This window comes from Octodon degus, unplaced genomic scaffold (assembly GCF_000260255.1).
Source record: "Octodon degus isolate 3935 unplaced genomic scaffold, OctDeg1.0 scaffold00008, whole genome shotgun sequence".
In the NCBI taxonomy this organism is placed as follows: domain Eukaryota; kingdom Metazoa; phylum Chordata; class Mammalia; order Rodentia; family Octodontidae; genus Octodon; species Octodon degus.
This window is the reverse complement of record NW_004524584.1, coordinates 18,315,268-18,340,034: the sequence shown is the minus strand read 5'-3', so window position 1 is coordinate 18,340,034 and position 24,767 is coordinate 18,315,268. Positions and strand designations below refer to the sequence as shown.

At 57.1% G+C, this 24,767-nt stretch overlaps 1 protein-coding gene across 2 annotated transcripts; it reads left to right on the top strand.

Annotated features, from left to right (window-relative positions):
• Window positions 1–2,951: 2,951 nt before the first annotated feature.
• Window positions 2,952–20,243, top strand: Tppp (tubulin polymerization promoting protein). Of its 2 annotated transcripts, none has more exons than XM_004625177.2 (4): window positions 2,952–3,013; window positions 10,078–10,395; window positions 18,845–18,998; window positions 19,274–20,243. In XM_004625177.2, the coding sequence occupies exons 2-4, from the start codon at window positions 10,082–10,084 to the stop codon at window positions 19,466–19,468; spliced, it is 663 nt and encodes a 220-aa protein (XP_004625234.1). In that variant the 5' UTR covers window positions 2,952–3,013; window positions 10,078–10,081; the 3' UTR covers window positions 19,469–20,243. The 2 variants fall into 2 exon arrangements, with proteins under 2 accessions (XP_004625234.1, XP_023562241.1); XM_023706473.1 differs by lacking the exon at window positions 2,952–3,013 and adding an exon at window positions 8,291–8,375.
• Window positions 20,244–24,767: the final 4,524 nt, after the last annotated feature.

Sequence of the window (24,767 nt, the reverse complement as noted above, 5' to 3'; positions counted from 1 at the left end):
GGCCCCACGTCCCTCTTCCTCCTGCCCTCCTCTTCCTCCTTGTGTTCCTTTCCTCCTCCTCCTTCCCCTCTTCTCCTCTTCCTCTTCATCCTGCACTGAAGCAGGACATGGCCAACAGGCCTGAGGATGCCTGCAGCTGGTCCCTGCTCAGCCTTTCAGGACTGTCCACCTAGGATGGACACCAAGAGCCAAAACCTACCCAGATCCTGTCATGGTAAAGGCTATGGGCAAGACCTGGGCCCAACCCACACCCTGTGAAATGGGCCAGAGTCTTTCCCTTCATCGAGGACATTCTTAGGAAACTGTCCCTCAGATGAGGTCCCCTCCTCCTCCCGCAGGCAGAACCCAGCCCTGCACCCTCCTCCCACATCCCTGGCCTGCAGTCCCTATAGAAGGCAGATGGACCAAGGGCTGGCTCATCCTCACCCACAGTCACCAAAGGAACTTCACTGCCTCAGGGATGCATGTCCTGCAGAATCAGCCTCAACTGCATCCCGGATCCAAGCCAGGAGCCAGTCCCCAAGGATATAAGGCTGTCCCCAAAAGCCCATCTGCCCTTTGTGTTTGGCATGCCCACACCAGCTTGCACCTTGGGTAGATCATCCCCTCTGCACTGCCAGTGCCACGGCTGAGTCCTGCCTGGCAGTCCAGCTACACAATGCCATTAGATTCTGGATGGGGGAGGAACCTGGTCCCCTCCCTGACACCTAGTGGCATGAGGGTGCAGCTTGGTCAGCAGTAGGCGCCCATCAAAAGCTTCTGTCCACCTGCCTTGCCCTCTACGTAGAACTCCATAAGGGTTCTTGTAAGACCAGGCTTCTACCCTCTTGCCCCCATCTGGGCTTGCAGCACCCCCCAGGTCCCCATACAGCCTGGCCACCAAGGCCTAGGAGATATGACAGGTCTCCTGCTAGCAGAAAGGAGCCCGGGGCCCGGCCATTCACAGGAGTCATTTGCTGTCAGTAACTCCAGGCAGACAGGCTCCCTGCTCCACAGGAGGCCATGTGCCACACTGCCCCTTCCACATACTCCCTTCTGGAGAGCTGTTAAGGCCACCCCCAAATGTGTGTCCTCTAAGGACCCCCAGGCCAGCCACTCTGAGGGGCTGCACTCTGGCCCCAGGGCTCTTCTGTGCTTGGAGTGGCCTAGGGCCCTGCTCAAGGTGATTAATCAACACCCTGAGGGCCTGGGAGATGGCTCAGTGGAATAAGCGCTTCCCTGACAAGCACAAGGGCCTGAGTTCAATCCCCGGTTCACAAAAACAAAACAAAACAAAACAAAACAAAACAAAACACACCCTGGAAGGGCTGCCTGCTGTGAAGTAACAGGCCTGTGCCCACATCAGCTACTTGAAACCAGAAGTGGTGCTCATGGACTGATCAGCTCCTGCTGGGGAGCCTGGGCCCAGAGGCAGCCTGCTCCACACTGCTGTGCTTGGAGCAGAGGTCCAGCTCTGGTGTCCTCCTTCTCCTGGGGCTGTGCTCAGGCCTCCTTGGCCACCTGGACAAGCTGCTCCTGTGCCTGCCCATCCCTCACCTCCTCCCAAAGGTGCCTTCATGATTCTGCTCTTGAAGCCACGGTGACCTCCCCTTGTGATTTTACTGGTGAGATCAGTGCATCTGACACCTGTTTGGGGGGTGGAAGAGTCTCTGGCTGCAGCTCGTAGGATGCAGGAGTGTTCCATTGGGAAACCCTTCCAGGGCCTCGTGACAGAGCTTATCATTTCCACTGTGGCTATGCTAGGGCTCATGGCACTCCGCACAACTGTCAGATCCTCAATCCAAACAGAACCCTGAGTCCCACAGACGGACCAGGCAGCTCTTGCCCTTTTCAAGTCTCCTAGTCCTCCATCTCTAATAGACAGTCTTTAACACAGCAGGAATTAGAAGAAAACTTTGGTTACTTCTGAGCAGAAGGAAGCAGAGGCTCCGAGAAGTGGAGTGGGAGAGGGACCATTCTGGGGAGGAGCAAACTGCCTCCAAGGCCAGCTGTCCCCAGCCCAACCTGGCCATGGTGTCAGAACCACACCCAGAAAGAGGCTGGCTCCTTACACCCAGCACTCCAACACATCTCCTGCATTTGCTGTACTCTACCTGGCTGGAGTCTCAGGAGAAGCAGAGCTTGGACTCACAGCCGCTGGGAGCCTGGAAAAAGCGGATGACAGGTGCCCGCAGCCAGGGGACAAGAACAGGGCCTGGGAGGGGGGCCTGCAGCCACGGGAGTAAACACAGGTACCTGAACAGAAAGACTGGTGGTGGTCGCAGAGACTCTGCTTTTTGCATGAGCCACATCAGGAACGCTGGAAATGACCCCCTGGGAGGGGCCTGGATCCAGTGTCTCGATCACTGGCCTCATCTTGGGGAACATGGACCCCCGTGCGAGCCTCGGCAGCAACTCCCGGCCCCACCCAGCCGGCGCCCTCTCCCCACCAGGCTCTGCGGGCAGAGATGGGCCAGGTGTCCCAGATGACCCAGAGCAGAAGACGCGAGGCCGCCTCACGAGAACCAGCGCGCGAAGCCCTTGGCGGGAGTGGCGCGGCCTTGCAACCGCACCCTGTTCCCGCCCGGCGCCGCACTCCCCTGAGGGCCAGGTGCGCCCGGTGCCCCCGCCCCTCGCGGTTCCCACGCTCCTCGCGCGGCCGCGCCCTGCGCCCAGCGGACTCGGGTACCGAGGCCTGAGCTAGCGGCCTTGTATGGCAGGCGGTGGAGCGCGAGGGGCGGGGATAAGGGTAGGAGGGGCGGGGCTAAGAGCAGTGAGAGGCGGGGCCTTCTGGCCGGAGTGGGCAGGGCCTGGGGCAAGGGCGGGGCCGAGGGTCGGGTTGGGGCGGGTCTGCGAGTCTGAAGCGAATCCGGGCAGTGAGGTAGGGCGGGGCCGAGGGCGGAGGCGGGGCCAAATGCCCGGGTAGGGCGGGGCAAATGGGATGGGCGGGGGCGAAGGGTGGGGGGCGGAGCGCTCGGTCCCGGTCGGGCGCGCGGCCGAGTCGGAGGCGCTGTTGCAGTCTCTGGTCTCCGAGGTAAGCTGCCGGGCGCCGCCAGGCCGGCGGGACGTGCGTATATTGGCCACCTGGAGCCCCCGGCACTGGGTTGCGCGGGACTAGGTTGGGGACCGGTCGCGACTCTGGTACTGCATCGGCCAGTGCAGAGGGGCGCGAGGGGCGCGGCCGCACAGCGACACTCCCGGCCCCGGCTTCGCGCTCCTTATGTAAACGGCCCGGGGAGCGCGCTGGGGTGGGGGCGGGGAGGCGCGCAGCTGTCATCGCTGCGGGTCGCGCAGGTGACCGCGACCCTGAGCCACACTGCAGGAGCGCGTTCTCCACGTCTCGAGCGGTCCTCTTCCCTTGGACCAGGAGGCTCGCGGGTTTGGAGGTGGGATCCACGGCCTCGGCAAATCCTTGGTCGGGAGCGGGAAGTGGGGGTCAGGCTGGGGGTGACGGAGCTGATGCTGTTGTTTCTTTTCCATAATCTCATGGGAAATGTGCGGATCCCGGGATAATTTCCTTAAGGAAATTTAATGCACCCGTCCCTGGGGAGTTTGGGGAGTAGTTGGGAGCCGCTGGTCCCTCTGGGCACCCTTCCTGGTCTCCAGACGCTGAGAAGAAGCTACCGCTGGAGGCTGCCAACCTCAGCGGCCTATTTTTAGCAGCTGATGTTGGTGAGACAGGGAGGAGGCTGCAGCCCATTCAGGGCCTTGAACACCCTGGGGTGAGCCCAGCGCCCTCACACAGCCAGCCCAGAGTGGCACCTGTCCCCTCCTATTGTCCAGCAAGAGCTGTTTCCAGGAAGGAAGGGTGGAGCTGCCGGTGGAGCTGCTGCACGCATCTGGAGCTCAGATGGGACCCCAAACCCCCTCTAGCCACCATGCCCAGGCCTGCATCTCTCACCCAGGGCACCCTGCCTGAGGCATCCCTCCCCACTGCATCCTCCACCACAGTAGACCCAAGGCATCCCCTACCCAGAGCACTCCCTTGCCTCTCCTTAGGATCTCCCCATCCCAGCTCAGTAGCACCCCTCAGGGAGAGAGCCTCCTCTGGTCACACCCTAGGAATGGCTTCCATTAGCCTTGCTGGGGCATGAAAGCGTGGGGCTGTGGTCAACAGCCCCTGGAGTCCCATTCCGCACAGGAAGATGGTTTACACATATCAGAAAAAAGCCTCAGAGAAACATACAGTGGCTGTCCTGAAATCTCACTTCCCAGTCAAGATTTAATGTGCCTGGGTCCATATTCTCTGCTTAAATGAGCAACAGCCTGCAGGGACTCTGCTGCGAGCTGTAGTGTCCAAATGCACTGCTTTCTTGGGGAGAAAGTAGAAAAAATCTTTTCACTTTTCATGAGGTGCTTTAGGCAGCTCATCAGGCCTTTCCTCCCCTGCCAGTCTCCTGTGACCCAGCTGCCCTGGACACCTGGCCAGGAAGGCCTCCAGGGCTTCCTCCTGGAGCCTGGTGGTCCAGCAGTTCCAGCTCCCTCCTTTGCCACATCACACGTCTGTCTGCAAGTGGGGTGGGTCTTGCTCGTGGGCACAGTTGCATCACATCCACCCACATCCCTTGGACACGGGTGCAGATTGTCATTCTGCTGTGCTCACTGATCTCAGCCACAGTGTCTGCATGGCATGACACACTGCTCTGTGAACATGCCACCACTCTTAACTCTGGTTGTTCCCGTCTGACCATTGGGCCTTCCCACTGGGATGATTTGGAGCACGTGCCTCTGTCTGGTACATCTGGAGTTGGGGTTGGTGGGCCATAGGTAAGGGGCATCTTCAGATTTAGTGGACAGGAAGCTGGACGTCTGCCTTTATAATTCAGCTACATTAGAAGGCATGAGCTACCGTTTAATATTGGGCTTTTCCGTCTATTTTTGTTGAATTGTCTGCCCTTATTCTACCCATCCATGAAGTGTTCAATATATTCTAGGCAGGCCAGCATTTGTCATGTATAACAAGTGTCTCCTAGCCTGGAATTTGCCTCTTTAGCCTCTTAATGCTATGTTTTGGTAGGCACAAGTTCTTGATTTTAGGTAGAGTGTGTTTTGCATCCTGGGCGTGGACTCCATTGCACCAAAGTGCAGTTGATAAAGTCCGCTCAAGGGTCCCGTGCTCTGCATCTTTCCTCACCTCTCTGTGTCCCTTTCCTCTGCTCCATACTCTGAGCCTGGACATGGAATGTAATAGAAGGCAGGTGTCTTGTGGTTGTCCTCTGCTGGAAGCCCAGCCTGCTTGGGCGGACCCCAGGGCCCCTGGAGAATACCTGCTTTTGCTCTGTTGGTCTCTGCTGCCTGTGTCTGCTCCCCATGGGCTTGGCCTCTTCTGTACACCTAGAGAGGCTGCCTTCTGTCTTGGTCACCCGGCTGCATCGGAGTCTTAAGGCCAGTGACAAAGGAATACACTGAATGGCTCAACACAACAGAAACCCTTTTTTCTGGAGCCAGAAGGCCAGCTCTTAGAGTGGGCAAGACCCCCTCCTGGTGGGCCTGCTGTCCCTAGCTTGTGGCCTGCACTATTCTGGCTTCTTGTGTTACTAGAACAGAAACCCTGAGGCAGGTGATGTAAAAGCAGTGACAAAAGAACAGAAATGCCTTTCTCACGGGCTGGAGGCTGGAAGTCCGGAGCAGGGTGTTGCTGTCTGCTGTGAGGCACCTCTCTTCCAGCTCTGTCATGCTGCTGCATCCCTGGGGATGAACATCTTTCCATGGCTGGAGGTGGGATGTGCTCAGTGGGGCCCTATGTGTTGGGTGGGGAACAGCAGCCTTTGTGGGGGTCTGGCCCCCAAAGTAAATAGATGTCCCAGTGGGGCTGTGAAGCCAAGGGGGCTGTGTCACCTCCCAGAGGACTTAGAAGCTCGGCTGCAGCACACCCACACCCACGCCAGGGACACTGTTGGCCTGGGCAGGCCAGGCACATGGCAGTTCCAGCCCAGGGAGCAGTGCTGATAGACCACTCAGTGCCCCCACTGCCATTGCCACGCTGTCTGGCTCCCAGATCCAGGGGTGGGAAGTGTGGACCTGTGACCAGCAGTGCTCCCTGTGCCTTGCCCTCCCCCTGCCTAGGCGTAGGAACAAGTGTGGAGTTTGGTTTCGTTCCTGGGTCACCCTGAAGGGCAGCAGCCCAGCCTTGTGGACCTGTCTGGACCAGTAGCTAGAGCCAACTTCCAGGCTGGGCCGCCCAGTTACGCATGTAGGCTATTGGAGCTGGGTGTGGGCTTCTGGGACTCGCTCTGTGCCCGAGGAATACACAGGCAGAAAATACTGGCTTTGTGCCATCCTGGGGAGCTCTCCCTGCCTGGGACGAGTGGCCCTCATGTCAAGTGTCCAGGGAGGAGTGGGCAAGTGGCCGTATCATGATGAAAATCAACAATGGCTAAAGGGCTGTGCTGTGCTCGAGTGGGCTGAGCTAGAGAGCCCCTTGGTCAGGGCAGTGCTGCCGCGTGTCGGGGCTCTGAGCTGACTCTGTCCCTGTCAGAGCCCGGACTCAGGGCCTCCCTGTTCATCCCTGGGTCTCTGATCTCGGGGGAGCAGATGCGAGGGGAGGGCTCTGGGGACACTGTCTGATTCTTCTTCCTTGGTGAGTGTTTCTCTCCCAGGGTGCTGTGGTCTCCCCAGCTGGCAAGGGCCTTAGAACTAAGCAGCTTGGCCAGTGATCACAGGAGGCTTCTTGTAGGCTAAGCATCGCTCACAGGTCTGTGACACTGTGCTTGGATTTGTTTGGGGTTTGTTTTTTCAGTGCCCCCACCCCTCCCCTATCCATCAGCTTCCTGGGACCAAACTGACTTAGAACCAAGCACTGGAGAAAAGGCCATTCCTAGGCTGCCAACCAGGGTTGTATGTGTTGGGAGTTCAGGAGAGGTGCCCCCTCCTTCTTCCTCAACCAGTGTCCCGCAGCTCTAGCCAGGGGCGACTTACTGCCCTTTGGAGCAGTGTCAACCCCCTCTGGGCTTCCCAGCCTCCAGCAGGTAGCACAGCCCTGAACCAAGTGCCTCTGACGCAGGTGTGATGTTAGTGGTGCCCAGGTGCCCAGGGCCAGGGAGCCAGGGGGCCAGGGACTTGAAGAGGCTGGGGTCACTAGCCCTGTTGAGGGCTCCTCACTGTCACAGAAGCCTGCTGAGGAGCCCTGAGATGGGCAGGAGGATTGGCCAGTGGCCAGCAGAAGTGGCCCAGAGCACTTATCCAGAAGGGCATAGCCATCAGAAGCAGGTAACAATGACAAGGACCCCTCCATCTGATCTCATATGTGGTCAATGAAGCCACAGTGACATCCTGGTGCATCTGGCCACAGTGCAGGGCCCAGCAGTGTCTAGCACCAAGGAGGGACAGCCCTGCCCTGGCACTCCAGGTCAAAAATTGCGCCTCCCCCTCTTCAGTCAGGATTGTCCCAGGCATGGTGAGACAGGAAGGCCTCTGGGCACCCACCATCAGAAGATGTAGGGGTTGGGATCCCCATGTGCCTGCCGATGTCCCCAACTTGGTTGTTTCTCAAGGGATAGTTTGCATTAAGGTTCCTGGTGGCAGCTGGTACAGTCACAGAGCACCCTGTCTGCCAGGGCCTGGGTGTAGCCTGCCTGGGAGAGTGGACCGCAGGTTGGGGTTGAGAAGGTTGGGGTTAGCTGGCACCTTGGGGTGGAGGGGTCTGACTAGCGATGCCTGTCTAGCGTGGGCTCCTCCAGTGTGGGCCGCAAGGTTGGCAGGGCTTTGGGAGAGTCCTGGGCTGATCTGGTCCGTGCTGCCCAGGGGGCCTTAGACACAGGGACAGAGGTTCCTGGGGAGGGTGAGTGGAGCCCTCTGGCCCTGCAGCCCTGGGCAGGGGTGGCGGCCTGTGGTGTGGCAGGGTCCCCCCCTCCGTGTGGCCGCTGCTGCCCACCCCGACTGCGTAGTGTTCCAGCTCAGCCCAGGTGGGCAGAGAGCTGGTCCTGATGGTGAGAGGAGAGTGAGAATCCAGGCAGGCATCTACGAGGGGGGCGGGGAGGGTGTCAGGAAAGGACGGAGGCACAGCATGGCAGGGAAAGCAGGACTTTAGCCACCTCTCTGCTCAGGGGACATGGCATCCTGCCCCAGAAAGCCACCTGATTACACGTGCCAGGTCCTGGTCAGGGACACCTGGTCTTTCTTACACAGTCCAATCCCAGGCATGGCAGAGCCAGTCCCAGTTGGGGCACTTGGTCCCAGGCAGGGGTCACCTGATTCCAGTCACCTGGTCTTAGTCACAGGCCTTGTCGCTCCACAGATACCTGCCCTGCTCACAGGCACCTGGCCCTGCTGCAGACAGGGACAGCTCCCTGATGCCTCAGCTTCCAATCCTCTTGGAGTGGCATGCACTGAGGCCATTGGCAGCTGACGCCCTGGCCTGGAGAATCTCTTCAGATTTTGCTTCATAAATTTTTTCTGTAAGTTTTGCTTGAAAATTGGGGCCTGTTTGGAGCACAAGGGCCTTGGGACACTGGAGTATGAGAGAGCCTGCTTGGAAAGGGGCCCTTGGAGCCTCCTCTCCTGTGAGCGGCTGTAATTCCACCTGCCATGGCCTCCTCTGCCCTCCTCTGCAGATGCCAATCTGGTAACCCAGGCTGTCCCACACCCAGTGGATCAGTTACCTGTGTCTTCCTCTTTACCAAAGGGGAGGTGGCCGTGCTGAGCCTCTGAGCCCTGGCCTGGGCTGACACTGGTGTTGTCCTCTCTGTATCACCTGCTCTCCTTTTCTGCCATGCAGGTGGTGTGGGGGGCTGGGCAGGAAGGGGTCCACCAGCAGGTGGGTTGGTGGAAGCAGGTTGGGGGATACATTGTGGGCACAAGGCTCAGCACATCCTAGCTGCCTGGGGTTCCCTGAAGTCATAGGCTAAAAGTAGGGGGCTTTGGGTGCACTGCTAGGGGCTCAGAGCCCAGCTGGGGGCAGGGTGCACTCTTGAGAAGCAGGCCTGGTGGGGGCAGTGCAGCCTGCTGGGGAGAGCGAGCCACAGGGTGCGGTTGGGAAGGGAGGGTTGCAGGGCTGTCTAGCTCCTGCGTCCTTTTCCATGCTAAGTTCAGTTCATGCCCTTTGACCTGCCTGGTGTCATTGTCACCCTGTCTCTTGCTCAGTCCTCAGGTGTCAGCGTGCAGTGGAGATGGGACTGGTCATCTTTGTGGATGTTAGGTGCCTGCCCCCACAGTGCTCAGGCTTTCTGTTCTCTGCCCTGGCCTGGTCCCTGTTACAGGCTGGCCTTACTTGTATCCACTGATTTAGGAAGGCTCAGGAGTGGGGACCTGACCCCCGGGACCCTGCCTGGTAGTGGAGCCGCCTCTGGGTGGTTCTGGCTCTTCTGCAGACTTGGCACCTTCATGGTTTCAGCAAGAACCATGTCCCTTGATAATGGAGGTCATGCCTTGACCGCTCTGGTGCTGGGTGCAAAGGTGACTCTCAGAATTGGAAGGCAGGCATGGCACCCCCTCCACAGGCCTCGGTGTGCATCCTTGTCAGGAGCTCCTTCCTCGGGCAGGTGCTGACCACATGCCTAACCTGCCTGGTACCTATGGTGGGGACGTCTGTGTGGCCCTGAGTTCCTGAGCCCTGGGGGGACACAGCCCCCTCAGTCATCTCAGCCCCAGAGGCAGTCACCTGTGTTGCAAGCAGCCTGTGCAGTCCAGAGCACTAGGACTCTCCCTGAGCCCTGACACACAGGTCACCTCCCCAGGCCTGGGGGAACCACACCTGCCAGGTTTTGGGCACCCTCCTCCATGTCCCCAGGGTTACCTCACCCTCCCTGGCCACGGCTCAGCACTGAGAGTGGTAGCTGGATGGACCCTGTTGCAGAGGTTGGTGGTATTTCACAGACCCCAGTGGTCCCCAGAGCAGCAGCGCAGTGTCGCCCAGGGGAGGCGCCAGACTGTGGCCAGTGGGAACAAGGTCTCAGCTGGAGCCCCTGGCTGGTTCAGGACCCAGTAGCAGACTGACACTATCTCCCAAGCACTTGGATCTGAGAGGTCCTGGACTCCACTGTCCCTGACTGGCCCCCTCCTGGCATTTGCTGCCACCCCTGTGTGCATTTCCCCTCTTGTGAGTATCCAGTGAGAGACAGGGCCTGTGAGAAACTGAGTGACTTTCTCCTTTCCTCTCAGCACCATGGCCGACGGCAAGGCCAAGCCTGCCAAAGCCGCCAACCGGACCCCCCCAAAGTCACCAGGGGACCCCGCAAAGGACAGGGCAGCCAAGAGGCTGTCGCAGGAGTCTGAGGGTGCCAGTGAGGGGGCAGCCGCGGCCTCGGAGCTCAGCGCCCTGGAAGAGGCCTTCCGGCGCTTCGCGGTACACGGAGACACGCGTGCCACGGGCCGGGAGATGCACGGCAAGAACTGGTCGAAGCTGTGCCGGGATTGCCATGTGATTGACGGGAAGAGCGTGACTGTCACTGACGTGGATATTGTCTTCAGCAAGATCAAGTAAGTGGCGTGCCCTCGGTGGCCGCAGAGGGAGCCCCGCATGCACTTCAGCTCCGTCTTTGGGCCAACCCCAGGACCCCTGTGCCTGGGCTGTGTGCCGAGGGGCGGGTGTGCTCAGCCCTGGGTGTGGCACTGGGTCTGGCCATGGGGCCACTGCCGAGCCCACTTCCAGGTTGGGGATGGCTTTTCCAGGGCGCCCCACCGTGTGACAGAGTTGGTGTGGGGGCCCTAGCCCTGTCCCTGTCGCCTCTCACCCTCTTCAGCCCTTTCACACCTCTCCCAGCTTTGGACTTAAAACAGCAGAGCAAAGAGCAAGCAGCCCCAGGGTACTGCAGCCTCTGCCCTCTGGCCTTGCGCTGTGCTTCCTCTGTGTGAATGCAGGTGTCTCCCTGGGGGCGTGGGCATGTATGTGTGTGTGTGCGCGTGCGCGCATGCGTGTGCATGCTCACGCGCGCGCACACACGCACATCTGTCCCTGGGTTGTGGGTGTTTGCGTGTGTGTCCCTGGGTCATGAATACATTTTGCATATGTGTCATGTGCATACATGTGTCCCTGCATCGTGGGCTCATGTGTACATGCCCCCCACACACACTGGCAAGCATATTGAGGTGCTCTCACCCTTTTCACATTTCCTTGGGCTTCTCTGAGCACCAGGACATCCTCTGCCTGTCACAGGCATCCTCTGAGAGAAGGAATTATTCCTCTAGGCCATTGCCAAAGCCAACCGGACACCCCCAAGGTATCAGGATCCCCTCTAGGGCTGTCCACGTCCACTGTGTGGAAATGGCCCCACTGCAGCCTGGTTCTGCCAGTGCCTGCTGCTGATGTGCCCCTGGGACTTCTGTCTTCCCTTCCAGTGGCTATGACCTTCTGAGACTGGGTTGTCAGTCATACCCTGTGTCCTGCCAGGCCACACTCTCGATAGTTACCAGTGCTAGATGTCACCTCTTCTTCCACCTATGATGCGTGACTCAGTCTTTATGGCTTCTTCTCCACACTTTGCTGGTGGGAAGTTAGGTCTCCGGGGTGTGCTGAGGAGACCGTGTAGGTCATGGGCTGCTAGGCAGGTGGGGGTGGCAGGGCTGGGTGAGGATGGCTTCAGGCTGGTTGCTGGATGGGCTGAGAACTGCCCTGAGAGGGCCAGTGGTGGCACTCTCGGGGCTGTGTGGCACATCTGAGCCAGAACGTCCCCTTGGATGACCTGGAAGGCTGCCTCCGTGGGAGACCCGTGGGCAGATCAGCACAGGTGTGTGCAGGCCTTTGCTCTGTTTCCCGCCATCGCTGACTTCTTGTGCCATCTGCTGTGGTTCAGTTGCCTGGGGATAGAATGTGGCTCAGGACTCAGGGTGTGCGGCTCTTTCCCCTTCTGCCCTAGCCAGCAACTCCTGCCCCCGGGGCCCACGAGCCTCTGCTATCACCAGCCCTGCTGGGGAGGAGTTGCCTGGTGAGCCCATGCCCTCTGGGACATGGCCCTGGGCTCCTTCTAGCAAAGTGGTGGCAAGCCCGTGGCACGAGAGCTTGCTGTTAGAGCTCCTCCCTCCTTGTTTTACCCAGAGCTATGCTGAGCAGAGCTGGGACAGGTCTTGGGCAGCCAGGGCTCTCACATCGTCCACCATGTAGCCCCACTGTGGAGTGACAGGGCTTGGTGCTTGCTGCCTTGACACTCCTTGCTGACTGACACACAGCTTTGGGGATAGGTGTGCCTGTGAGCCTGTACCAAGGGGAGGACTTGCGGGCCTCGTGTCCTCAGGCTTGTCATGGTGTGGGCCTGGGGAACAGATCAGCCCTGCTGTCCATGCAGTCCCTCGCTGTAAAATGTACAGCCTCCAGGAGCTTCTGGTCTTGTGTGTGGGCATGAGTGGACATCCCAACAGGGACATGCAGGTCCTGTGACTGGGCCTTTCTGGAGGGTTGGCCAGCTGTGGGGGAGGGAATTGCAGCCTGGGCTTGAATGATAGGGACCAGAGCTCCTGCTCTTGTGGCGCTGGTGGCTTCCCAGCAGCTGGCCATGGTGTGTAAGTGGTAAGGCCACATGCTCCACTCCCTGGCCATATCCTCACACTAACCAGTGTCCACGCCCAGGAGCAGAGAGACCCAAGGCTCTGCCCTTGGGAAAGCTTCCGGCAGAAGTGGCCTGTCCAGGGCCAGTCCCTTGGAGTGCCAATCTCTTTCTGCAGTGCTATACGCCACCTTTGCACATGTGCACATGGTGTAGGGCTTTGTTCCTGCTCCCTCCTCGTAGGCGGCAGCCAACATGGTCATAGTTCTTTTGGCGGATGTGTGTTCTTCCTGCCCTGGGGTGCTGGCCCTCCACGAGTCAGTCCCATTCCAAGGACCTTGGCTCATAGACACCTGGGGGCTGAGATGTGGCCCACTGTCCACTGTGGAGCCTGGCTTAGGAGGTGGCAGTTGCAGCCTAGCCAGAGTACAGAGGGTTAAAGTCGATGCAGGCAGGGCAGCCAGGCTGTGCCTTGCTGGGGCGGATGCCCAGTGGGCTGTGGACACAGGGGGATGTGTCCAGCTAAGCAGCCTCTGTTAGGTGTAGACAGGGTGGCCAAGATAAGGAGTCTGTCTGGGGGTCCCTGAGGACCCCAGCTCTCCCCAGAAAGCCATTCTCCTACACTCTTGTCCTGCCCTCCCTAAACCTGGATTACTGCATTCCTGTGACCCTCCTCCCCACAGGAAGCCCAAACTCTGATCGAGGGGAGGGTCCTCTGACCTGGGTCCTCGTGACTCATTCCCCCCAATGGATCCCTATTCTGGGGAGGGTCTTCTGACCCAAAGGTATGCAAGAGCACAAGACCCAAATGCATATCCTTGTTCCCAGGGAGAAGGGCACATTGTCCCTGCATAGGATGTAGAGGGTTATGACCCCAGAAAGATCATGGGGCCCTGGGAAATGGTGACCCTTCCAGGGCCTTGGGGTCCTGCAGGAAGGGCTGGAAGTTCAGAACTGCAGGCCACCAGGAATTTCCTTTCGGTTTCTGGGAAAATGGGGCTGTGATGGCCACCGGCTTTGCATTTTGAGGAGTGGGTGTCCACAGCTAGCTCCCAGAGGACTGCAGAGGCACCAGAGGCCTTGCTTTCTTGGGGGAGTGGGGGGCTGTGAGGAAGTCACCTACATACTGCCAGGAAGTCGCCGATGCTGACAGGACTCGGGAGAAAACGTCCAACTATTTCTGTTTTCGGGGCAGGTTGCCATGGCTCTGCAGGCGTGGCGCCAGCTGGGGTATCTGCAAGCCTTTGTTTAGGTCCTTGTTGCCATGGCAGTGCTTGTTTGTTTTGATGTTACTATGTGTTAAATTTTAAACAAATTTCTTGCGGCTCTATACCAAGTTTTATGGAAGACTACTGTTAACCTAGACTGCCCTTTCTGGGTGTGCGGTAGCCCTGATGTGGGGCCATGGAGACTGGGGCCACGGACAGCATGTCGTGTGTGCATGTGTCGGACCTGCGTGCACCGGAGTGTCCATATAGACCGTGTGTGCGTGTGCATCTGTATGGGGTTGCAGGGAGGGGACACACAGCGGCCTGGGGTGGGGGCTGGGTCATGCATGCCTCCTGCCCTGCCCTGAAGCCACCCAGTGGGGAGGCCGTATGGGGTGGTGGTGGTGGTCTCTGGGCCCAGGTGTGTCTGCTAGGCCTCGAGCATCCTCTGTGGTGACTCCACCGGTTTCCAGCCAACACCCTGCACCTGGTGGGGCCACTGAGGGCGGGCGGCCTGCCAAATGACCACAGGGTAGAAGGAAGCCATGCTGGCAGCCACGGGCAGAGAGTGGGGCTGAGTGCCGACCCAGGCCTGGGCATCTGGCAGGAGCCGAAGGGAACTGATAGCTGGGGAACTCAGTATGGAGGCTGCCCCGGCTGATGCAGCCTTCCACTCCTGGAGCAGAGCAGTACTGGAGGCCTGGAGGGGTCCCAGCCACCATGTGTTGGTTGCTGTGGGAAGGGCAGGTGCTGCATGTGAGGTCATTTGTCAGGAGGTCCCTGAAAAGCCAGGTGACAGTGACTATGGCCAGGTCCTCGGAAGTAGTATCTACCTAGCCTTGCCCCACTGTAACACATGGGCCCTCCAGTGAGGGCATCAGAGCCCAGCACAACCCTCGAGGAGAGCACTGTGGCCTCCAGCATCACCCATGAAAGCGGCCTCCAGCTGTCCTGCAAGGGACCTGCAGTGCTGTGGTCCTTCTGCTGTGAGCATGCTGTTCTGCTTCTGTTGCCCTCTGGTGGCTGCAAGTAGAAGTGCAGGGAAGCCAAGGCTTTGGCATGATGGAGACTCCAGGGTTCTGGCCTCTACTGGACACCAGTCAGGCCATGTGGAACATCTCTGGCTGAGGTTTAGTGGGCTGGAGGCCTGTATCCTTGTGCTCAAGGCCTTCCCAGTTCTTGTGAGCCTGCAGTGACCAGGTAGGAACTGGCAGTTCTAGTGACAGATGTCCATCCCCTGCCCTTCGGCCTCTACCTGTCTGCATGCACTCAGTCAAAAGGGTGCTGTCTGCATGACCTCAGGAGTGTGTCCTTGGCTCACCCCTGCCCAGGCTGGTGTGCGGGTGGACAGAGGCAGCTGACCCTCAGGCCCCCTAGGGGAGTTGTGGATCCCGATCTGGGCTCCTGTAAAAACAAAGGCACAAGGAAAATGAGGCCTTAGGAAGAGTGCTAAGGATGGGTCTGCGCTCCAGGCCCAGCGAAGCAATGCTGTGGTCCCAGGTGTCCCTCCATGCAGGCTGGTGATAGCTGGAAGCCAGACCTTTGGAACTCGAGTGGCCACAGAGTCCCTGAATAGCACCTGGGGCAAAGCAGGCCATCGCTGTCACTGCACGGCTTGTTAGCCCTGTGGACATCCCCGTCAGCAGTACCCAGGATCCCCCACTATTTCCTGAGATGAGGAGTGTCCAGGCCATGTACTTGCTGTGCATTCTAGCTGGTCTGGTTATTGGTTGGGAGCGGGGAGGCGACAGGGCCCCGGAGCTGCACCCCCTGTATAAGATCCCCTGGCTGCAAATAAAGTCCCCTGGGCAGGAGGCAGAGGTGGTGACTCTGAGGGGTGGCTGCCCTACCGGCCCTCCTGAAACACAGTAAGAATTCAAAGCCACATGTCAGGGCTGATAGCCCTGCATGTGAGGTCATTTGTCAGGAGGTCCCTGAAAAGCCAGGTGACAGGGACTAGGGCCAGGTCCTTGGAAGTAGTATCCACCCAGCCTTGCCCCACTGTAACACCTGGGCCCTCCAGTGAGGGCGTCAGAGCCCAGCACAACCCTCGAGGAGAGCACTGTGGCCTCCAGGATCACCCATGAAAGCGGCCTCAGCTCAGTTCTCCAAGGGACCTGCTCAGGGGCATGGTACCCCAGCCCCCGAGAAGGGCTTATGACAAGGTGTATCCCCACTGTCCTGGGGTTTGTGTTTGGTGCCATCCTGTTCTCTGCCCCTCAGGACCCCAGTTTTCCCCTCTAGAGGCCATTTGGGGGCCACTTCTGCAGGTCCACATCTTTCTCAATCCTCAATCTTCATCCTCAATCCTCAACCTCAGTCCTCCAGTTTGTAGATGCTGGGTCCCTTTGCAAGATACCCATGGGGGGAGGCTTGACGGGGGAGCAGTGGTGGGTGACCCCAGGCCACACCTCTGTCCTCAGGGTCTGTGCTCTGAAGCCGCCCTCCAGGACCCATGTCCCCAACAGCCACCACACTGGCTCAAGGATGCAGAGTGTGTAGAGCAAGCCCAGACTGAGGGAGCACCCTGCATGAGCAAGGCCACACCCAAGTGAGCCCTGGGGACATCTCTGGTCTTCAGGGCACTGTAGAAAGGCTTGGTGTCAGGAGAGCCTACAGCAGGTCACATGCCTCCAAGAAAAGAGGCATTGTCATTCTAGAACTTGCTGGGGACTGCTTTGGACAGGAGCTCCTGTCCCCTGCAGGGAGCTCTCCAGGAGCCAGGCCAACAGCAGGGCTCCCTCTCCCCAGCAGCACACACTTGTGGGACACAGGCTGCCTAGGGACTGAATGCCTTGTCTGAATGTGACCTCTGATGGGGAAGCCCCTGCCAGGGCGCCATCTCCCCTGGTGGTGCCTGGTACAGAGGCTGCCCAGAGCACTGTGTGTCCTGGGGGAGGGTCACCAGTCTGGCTGCTGGGCCTGGCATGCATGTCAGCCTGGGCAGGGCCAAGTGTAGGAGACAAGAGGCCTTTGATGGCCCAGGACAGAGCATCCCTGGGGGCCTTAGGTCAACACCCCACCCCAGGGTCCAGAGAGGAAGAAAAACTGTCTCTTCCAGGCACCGCTGGGCTGTGGGGCCAGCTGCTCCAATAGAAGGCCATCCAGCGGTCACAGGGAGCAATTGGTGTGTGTCAGAGACCAGAGCCGAGGAGCTGGACCCACCTGGACATCGCATGGCCACTGAGCCCCTCTGTCCTATCCCAGACAGTTCTAGCATGTTCTAGGAGCACAGGCTGTATGGGGAGACCCAGAACCCCATGGCCACCTGCCCCAAGTGTGAGGGCAGTCCTCCTAGGGCCTTTGGATTTCCACAGGGGCCTTCCCCTCCATCCCAGCTTTCTTCCTGGCCTGTCCATGGGGATCTGGTCAGAATGCCTCAGGTCTTCAGGACATGTGTGAATCAGCTCCTGGTGAACATGCCAGCTACTAGGGACTGCATGGTGGCATCTTCATACCTGGTCCCCAGCCTGGGCTCTTGGGCCTACTGTGTCATTCACTGGTTTGTCCTTGGGTTGTTGACTGGTCTCATGGAACCGAGCATTTATCCATAGTTGAAGGACATGTAGGTTGTTTGCAGGCTTGACGTGAGTAAAATCAGGACAGCATCCTCATGTGGGTTTATGTGAGCGCTTCAACCTTCATTTGTCTTGAGAAAGAACCCAGGGGTGGGGCTACAGGGCCCTCTGGAGCGCCCTGGGATGGAGCACGTGGCTCTGCATCCTCAGCTTGAGTACGGCCAGCGCCTCGATGGTTCTGAGCACCCTGTACCAGACGGTGTGCTGCGTCTTCACGTGCACCGCTGCCTCCTCCGAGTCTTCTCTGGAGAGGTCGATGTCTGAGAACTGCCCGTTGTTGACCATGAGGGTTATTTATTTAACTGTTGAGTATTAAAGAGTTCTTTGTGTATTTCAGATACAAGTTTTTTTTTTTTTTAATCAAGTTTGTTGCAAATACTTTTTCCCAATCTGTGGCTTGCCTTTTCTTCCTCTTAAAACTGTTTGAACAGCATCATTTGAAAATTTTGATAAAGTTCAATTCATCCCCCCCCCCTTTTTTTTTTACATGGAGGGGTTTTGATGTGATTTCTAAAGAAACGGCCTAACTCAAGGGCACGAAGGTGTTTTCCTAGGTGTCCTTCCACAAGTTGGTAAAGGCTCCACTGCCAGGGTTGGGACCGGTGCAGGGTGCATTCTGCAAACATAGCAGAGTGTGGAGAGTGTGGGGTGCGTGTGTGTGTGCGGGGACCCCACTGTCCTGCTGGTTACTGCGACAGCCCTTTCTCCCTGGCTGGCCTCTGCACCTCTGAAGATCAGCCGGCTGCAGTGTGGAGCCATCCCTGGACACTAGGCCTCGCCAGCACAGTCGTTCCCTGGGGCTTTGCAGCACGTATGGGGATCATCCCATCGCATCAGTCTTCAAGTCACTCTGGCTGTGCTAGGTCCTCCGGGGGCTGAGCACCTGCTTGGGCAAGTGCAGGGACCAGGGTTCGATCCCCGGTCCCTCATGCTATATTAGCCCCGCTGGCGAATGAGGATCAGCTGCACAGTGAGACTCTGTACCAAATACATAAATGAAAAGAAAAAAAAAAAAAGTAAAATTACAAGATAAAGAACAGAGCCGGGGAGATAGCTCAGTAGAATAAGCGCTTGCCTGGCAAGCACAAGGGCCTGAGTTCAATCTCTGGTTCCACCAAAACAAACAAACAAACAAACAAGATGAACGACAACTTCAGATTTTTTTTTAATTGCCCATGACCTCCACAGGGAGAGTCAATGTGACCCTGGGATGTGGCAGATGGGGTGCAGTAGCCAGGTGCTCAAGGGGCTGCAGCCCTGCGCAGGCTGCTGCAGCCAGAAGTGACCTGGTCTGGGGAGGGCCTGGGTGCAGGTGGGGGGCAGGGGAGGCAGCCCTCTCAATTCTGTGCTCACATCCATCAGCAGCCCCAGCACACAGCCGGGCTCCCTGGCTCCCTGGCCAGCTGTAATCCTGGGCAAGATGGACCTCTCTCCTGAGGTTTCCCTCTGTGTGCAAGTGGAGGGCAGTCACACCCACCCCAGAATAGGACTGTCCTGGTGGCTGGTGGCCTACAAAGTCATGCTTCCTCAAAGCTCTTTCCAGTTTGTAGTTGCTGGCCACCCATGGCCACTGCTTACTGGGGTCACCATGGGGTGGGACACTGGCTGGGCTGTAGGCTGGTTTCCAGGCTCTGCCATTGGCTTACGGGCCTGCTGCCCACAGGGGGAAGTCCTGCCGCACTATCACCTTCGAGCAGTTCCAGGAGGCTCTGGAGGAGCTGGCTACAAAGCGCTTCAAGGATAAGAGCAAAGAGGAGGCTGTGCAAGAGGTGCACCGGCTCATCGAGGGCCGGTCACCAGTCATCTCGGGGGTCACAGTGAGTGTGGGGGCACATGGGGGTGGGACCTGAACGGGGCCCAGCTGTCCTCACTGTTACTACTCTGGGGAGGCCACAAACAGGGTTAGCAGCATGGACCAGAGGTACTAGCTCACATGCAGGGCTGAGCTGGGTCAGGAGAGGCAACCCTCACCTGGGCGTGCAGCCAAGAAGGCTCGCACTCTCGTTCCCTCTCCCTCCTGGGGCAGGTGGCAGCACCCGCACCTACCCTGGCAGTTGGGCTTACAGGAACGCTGCCCCCCCTTCTCTTGCAGAAAGCCGTGTCCTCACCCACCGTGTCGCGGCTCACAGACACAACCAAGTTCACAGGCTCTCACAAGGAGCGCTTTGACCCATCGGGCAAGGGCAAGGGCAAAGCTGGCCGCGTGGACCTGGTGGATGAATCAGGCTATGTGCCTGGCTACAAGCACGCAGGCACCTATGACCAGAAGGTGCAGGGGGCCAAGTAGCCCGCGCCGATGCTGTGGACACTGCAGGTGCCAGCCGGAAACTCACACCCATCACACTTCATTACATTCCTGTGCTCACCAGGCCGAACTCAGAGGAAGCTGAGGCCGGGCTACTGGGGACTGCTACACCCAGGCCTCTTACTGGAGCACCCGACATTTCTCTCAGACCTGACCCTTCCTTATGTGCCTGCAGTTTTCAAACTGTTCCCCAGGATCTCATCACACTGGCCACCTGGCTTGCAGATGAAAGGGGTTGTGGGAGCTGGCCGAGTGTGGGACGAGTGGCAAAGCCTGCTGGAGGCCACGCTGACCCCAGCAGGCAGATGCTGTCCAGGAGCCTCCGGGGCAGCAGGAGCGGATGAACTAACCAACAGCACAGACCGGACTGGGCCCAGGTGGTGCCACAGGGCCCTTTGTGCTTTCTGAGCAGAGGGCCCAGCTAGCTCTCCTGGTGGCCACGGGCAGCAAACCACACAGGCACATGCTGAGGGACAAGGGAAGCCTCCTAGGTTGACCAGTGCAGTGTTCTGTTTGCTATTCTGAGAAGTGACAAGAAATGGTAACTGTATGCCTGTTCTCAGAGCTGTCAGGGAGATTCAGAATTTCTAGCTGTCATGACTTCCTTACTTGTCCCCATGTCCCTTGGGGAAACATGATGTGGAGTCACTTGGTGCAGGGTGGGCAGAACTGCTCTTTTGAGATTGTGTACAGCTGCCTACTGAGCTCATGGGTCTCCCTCAGGCAGTGCCTGGGTCCTCTGGAAGTCAAAGTCCCTGGCATGCCAGGCAGGAAGATCCCTATGCCCACTTATCTGCCATGCACAGTTGGCTCCTCTCATCCACCCTGGAAGGGCACTGGGTGCAGCCTGCCTCAGCACTCCACCTCCATCACAGCCAAGTGTTCCTCTTCCCAAGGAGGCTGTGGGGTGTGCCCCCCATAGAGCAGCCATGGCCTTGCTTATGACCTGTGGGGCTGTGGCCCTGGAAAGGGCCCCCATGGCCTCAGAAATGCCTCACAGGAGTTGGTCTGCCCTCAGCCAGTCTCATTCCACCCAGGGCGACGCCATCTTCAGGATGTGGGCCTGTCTCACAGCACAGGCAGCAGCAGGTGCTTCCTCACTGCCCCAGCATGCGACTGCCTTCCTGCTCCAAGTGTGCTTGGCCCACTGAGCTATGTAGAATCCTGAGGGTGCCAGACTGCTCCAGAAAGGGACTATTTGGAAAGGGAGTGGCCCTGCAGGCAGACAGCTTCCCTTGGAGGCGGCAGTTTATGGTGCCTGACATAGGTGACTGAGGAGTCAAGGTTGTCAAGCAGATGCCAGCTTACTGGGCTGGGGAAAGACAAGCAGGCCACAAAACCCAGGCTTTGCCCTCACTGACCCAGGCTGGGCTCGTGCGTAAAAGCTAGAGGCAAAAATTATGCACGGTAAACATCTGAGTCAACTCTGAAGGTGCAATGTTTAATATCACAACCCCAAAACCCTTGTGTGCAAATGCCAGGGGCCTTCATTAGTGGTCACCGAGAGGACCCCAACCCACTTCACCCCACCCAACACCCCGATGCCTCCTGTCATCTCTGGCACTATGGTCCCCAATAGGCCCCACTGTGGACGATGTCTCTCAGTCTGAGGCTGCTGTTTTCTTTTTTCTTCTGCGCATCCACAGCCCAGTCCCCTCTGACAGCCAAGTCTCATAGACTTGATAGGAATCCAGCAAGACCTCCCTCCACTCCCAGAGCTGGGCTAGTGTGCCTAGGTCAGGGTGGTGTTGGGAGCTCCATGCTGTGCAGCAGGTGTGGATACACCCCTGGAAGCAAGATGGAGAACTTGAGGTGAAGGGACACCAGCCCATCTCCTGTGAATGGGTCTTCATCGGGCAAGACTGATCTTCAAGGGCCAGGGAGATGGATCAGTAGAGTAAGTGCTTCCCTGGCAAGCGCAAGGGCCTGAGTTCAATCCCCCGTTCTGCCAAAAAAAAAAAAAAAGTGATTTTCATGTGAGGACCCAGACCACATCGAGGGCTGCTGCCTGGGAGCACAGAAGAAAGTTGGATCTAAGTAAACAACATGAGTGCCCATCCTGAGGGTGCCCACCAGCCTCATGGGGAGGAGGTCCCATCAGACGTCACCTGGTCCCTGTGGTCAGCACCTCATGATGCCCTCTGCCCAGAGCCACATGGAGAACCTGAGTGGCTGGTCCACAGGTCCTGGGCCCATCTCAGGCCCCCACGGTGAGCTCCTTGACAGGAAAGGACCTTTAACTTCTAGAGAATTTCCAGAATGTGTTCTCGGTTTTATGATGCTCTACCACGGTGGCCCTCCCCATTCTGGCCTAGAGCCCCAGAGTTGCCCTGGGCTCCAGGAAGGAGAGCCCCCAGTCCAGGCGCTCACTGCGTGGCACTTGGGTGCATCGGGTGCATGTGCCAGTCTCCTTTGTGTCCCTTTCCTGTCCCCAACAGGCTCCAAGGTATCCTCAGACACATTTGTGAGGACAGTATCCTTCTCCAGTCCGTTTCAAAGCTTAGCTTTGAAAACATTCCCCCTCCATCACTTAGCAAGGAAGTGTAGTAAAAATTAAATTGCAATGACTTAGTGGTCGCCATACTGCCAGTTTTAACTTGTAGAATTCATCATGGCATCTGTGCGTATCTGCTGAACACAGCGCATCCATCTGCGTGACTCCAACTCTACTACACAAAACAGACACATGCATTTTCCTCAGTCCGTGAATATTACCAACACACAGGCAGGGTGTGTTGCATGTTTATGTCGTACCAATCAGCTTCTACTAACATGGTTCAATAGAGTTAAATGTCTATCTGCAAGAGAAACTGCATAGCATGCAACCCAAGACACAGAAATGTGCTTGGTCAGGTGTCACTCAGGAGCCAGGACAGATCCTTCAGGAGCTGATACCTGACAGTAGGGACAGGCTCTGTTAGGAGGTGACACTGGGAGACAGAGAAAGGTTCTTTCAGATGACACTTCAGAGCAGGGACAGATTCTGTGGGGAAGACACCTGGAAGATAGGGACAGATTCTGGGGGTTGGGGGACAATATAGATGGCGTTCAAGTACCAGGGAAGGAGGAGAATGGAGTGTTAGAGAATAATGATCCTAGTAGAAGATTTATTAATGCTATAGTATAAGCGACTAGTTAGTGGTCAGTAACAGCTTTATGAAAAGCAAAGCTCAAATTACATGTTTAAAATATAGTAAAAATTTATATTTATACTGGAGTATTTTTACACCTCTTAATATCCTTAGTCTTCTGTTCGGGGCAGGTGAGAGCCACACAGATGCAGGTAAGCTTGGAAAGACGTATGGTGGTTCCACTTGTGTTTCCTGCCCCCTGCCCCCGCCTGTCTGCTGCCAAGCCCTGATCCCAGTGGCTGATGGTTGGGGTGGGCACAGGCAGCTCACCCCTCCAACCCTCAGTGGTCCTGGGCCGCTAGAGCTGCCGCTTGTTTTTGTGAAGAGTTTTATTGGCATGTGACCGCAGCCATGGGTTTACAACGTTCATGGCTGCTACGGCACTGCGACTGGAACAGGGAGGGGCTGAGACAGATGCTGTAGCCCAGACACTACCAGTATTTACCATCTTCCCCTTTATAGGGAAAACGTGCCTGCCCGTCTGGCTCACTTCCTCCTACAGCATCATGCGTGAGCTGGCTGCTCCCTGGCCCTGCGGCACACACCACATGGGACACATTGTCATCATCCGTTCAATACGAGGGTGGCAGCTCAGCTGTACTGTGAAGTTATTACAAGGCTACACTGTCTTTCAAACACTGAACCCCAGCAACTTTCCTCCTCTGACTTACTACTGAGCACTCTGAACTCCAGAGGTTTGTGGGTGTGGCCTTGCTCATGGGCATGTGACCGAGTCACGGCAGGCATTTTGAGATGCTTAAGTTAACTCACTCACTCTTTTAGACCTCTTAAAAAGTAGGCCAAGCCAAACAAAGGAAACTTGCACAACTTAAACTTGAAAGGGATAATATACTACTAGTTTGTACTAAGTTTTTTTCAAGAAAGGGAAACAAATTTATATATATATATATATATGCAATATATTTTTACACTATTTTATTAATGTTAGGGAATACTGAGCGCATCACTTCAGCAGTGTGTTGGGTAATGTTAATGTATTGGGTGTTCCGACTCAGAAAGGCACTTCTGCAGGTGTCCAGACCACACTCACCAGGAACATCTGTGGGGTCCAACGGCCCCACTGTCCCTCCCACAGAGCTTGAGGCATTGTGTCACCTGTTGGACTTGCTGTCATGGCCTGGCTTGTGAACCATTAGTGAAACAGCTCGTTTCTGTTTGCATATCGTTCCTTGTGTGTTTGCTGTTAACATTATGTGTCAAATTGGTAAAGTGATGAATAAAGATGTTAAAATGTGGATTTCTCTGTCTTCCTCAAAGAACAAGTACCCACAGTTTGTGCTAGCAGCCATCACCTCGGGCAGTTGGACCTTAACACCCACAAGCACAGCATATAAGCAACACCGGACCCTTACAAGGGGCAGCAGGAGGGAAGGCTGCCCTGTAGCTCAAAGAATGAGAGTCTCAGGTCACCTGCACCCCAGGGAGCCACTGGCTTCGTGGCTTAAGACAGGCGCACTGCTGACCTGACCTCAGGAAGGACTGGTGGACAGCCCGCTGTCAGGTTTGATTCTGGGTCTGGTTCCAGTGTAGCCCTAGAGAGGGGGCAGGATCGTTCACGAACTGTGCCACAAGCACCACAGTAGCCCCCAAACAAGTACACATGAGCAGCAGGTGGGCAAAAAAAAATTAGTGCCAATCTAAATACCAGCCTAAAGGGCTGGGGAGATAGCTCTGTGGTCTAACATTGCAAGGACCCAGGTTCAATTCCCAGTACCACATGCCACGCTGCCCCCCAGACCCTGGGTGCACAGCACCGGCCACCCTAGGCATGGTGGCACACGCCTGTAATCCCAGTGCTAGGGGGGCTGACACAGGAGGATCACAAATCCAAGCTGCATAGCGAGATCCTGTACCAAATAAATAAATAAATGATAAATAAATACTAGCCTAAGGAACTCATTTTGCAAAAGAGGATTTAAAACAAAGGCATTTTTAGGTAATAAAAGGAAAACATGCCACCAGTAGGCATTGAATAAAATTCTAAATGCAGAAAGTGATCACAAATAGTGTTCTGAAATGTGAAGAACAGAGACTGAACAAGCAAATAGCAACTACATGAATACTTTCTGTGAGATTAAAATATATTTCATTAGAATACTTGGAAGCAGTCACATGTGAGCCTGAAGGAG

Coding starts and splice junctions, on each gene's coding strand:
- Tppp (XM_004625177.2), top strand. CDS start 10,082: ATGGCCGACGGCAAGGCCAAGCCTGCCAAAGCCGCCAACCGGACCCCC. Junction 10,396..18,844: donor ATTGTCTTCAGCAAGATCAA/GTAAGTGGCGTG, acceptor TGCTGCCCACAG/GGGGAAGTCCTGCCGCACTA. Junction 18,999..19,273: donor CAGTCATCTCGGGGGTCACA/GTGAGTGTGGGG, acceptor CTTCTCTTGCAG/AAAGCCGTGTCCTCACCCAC.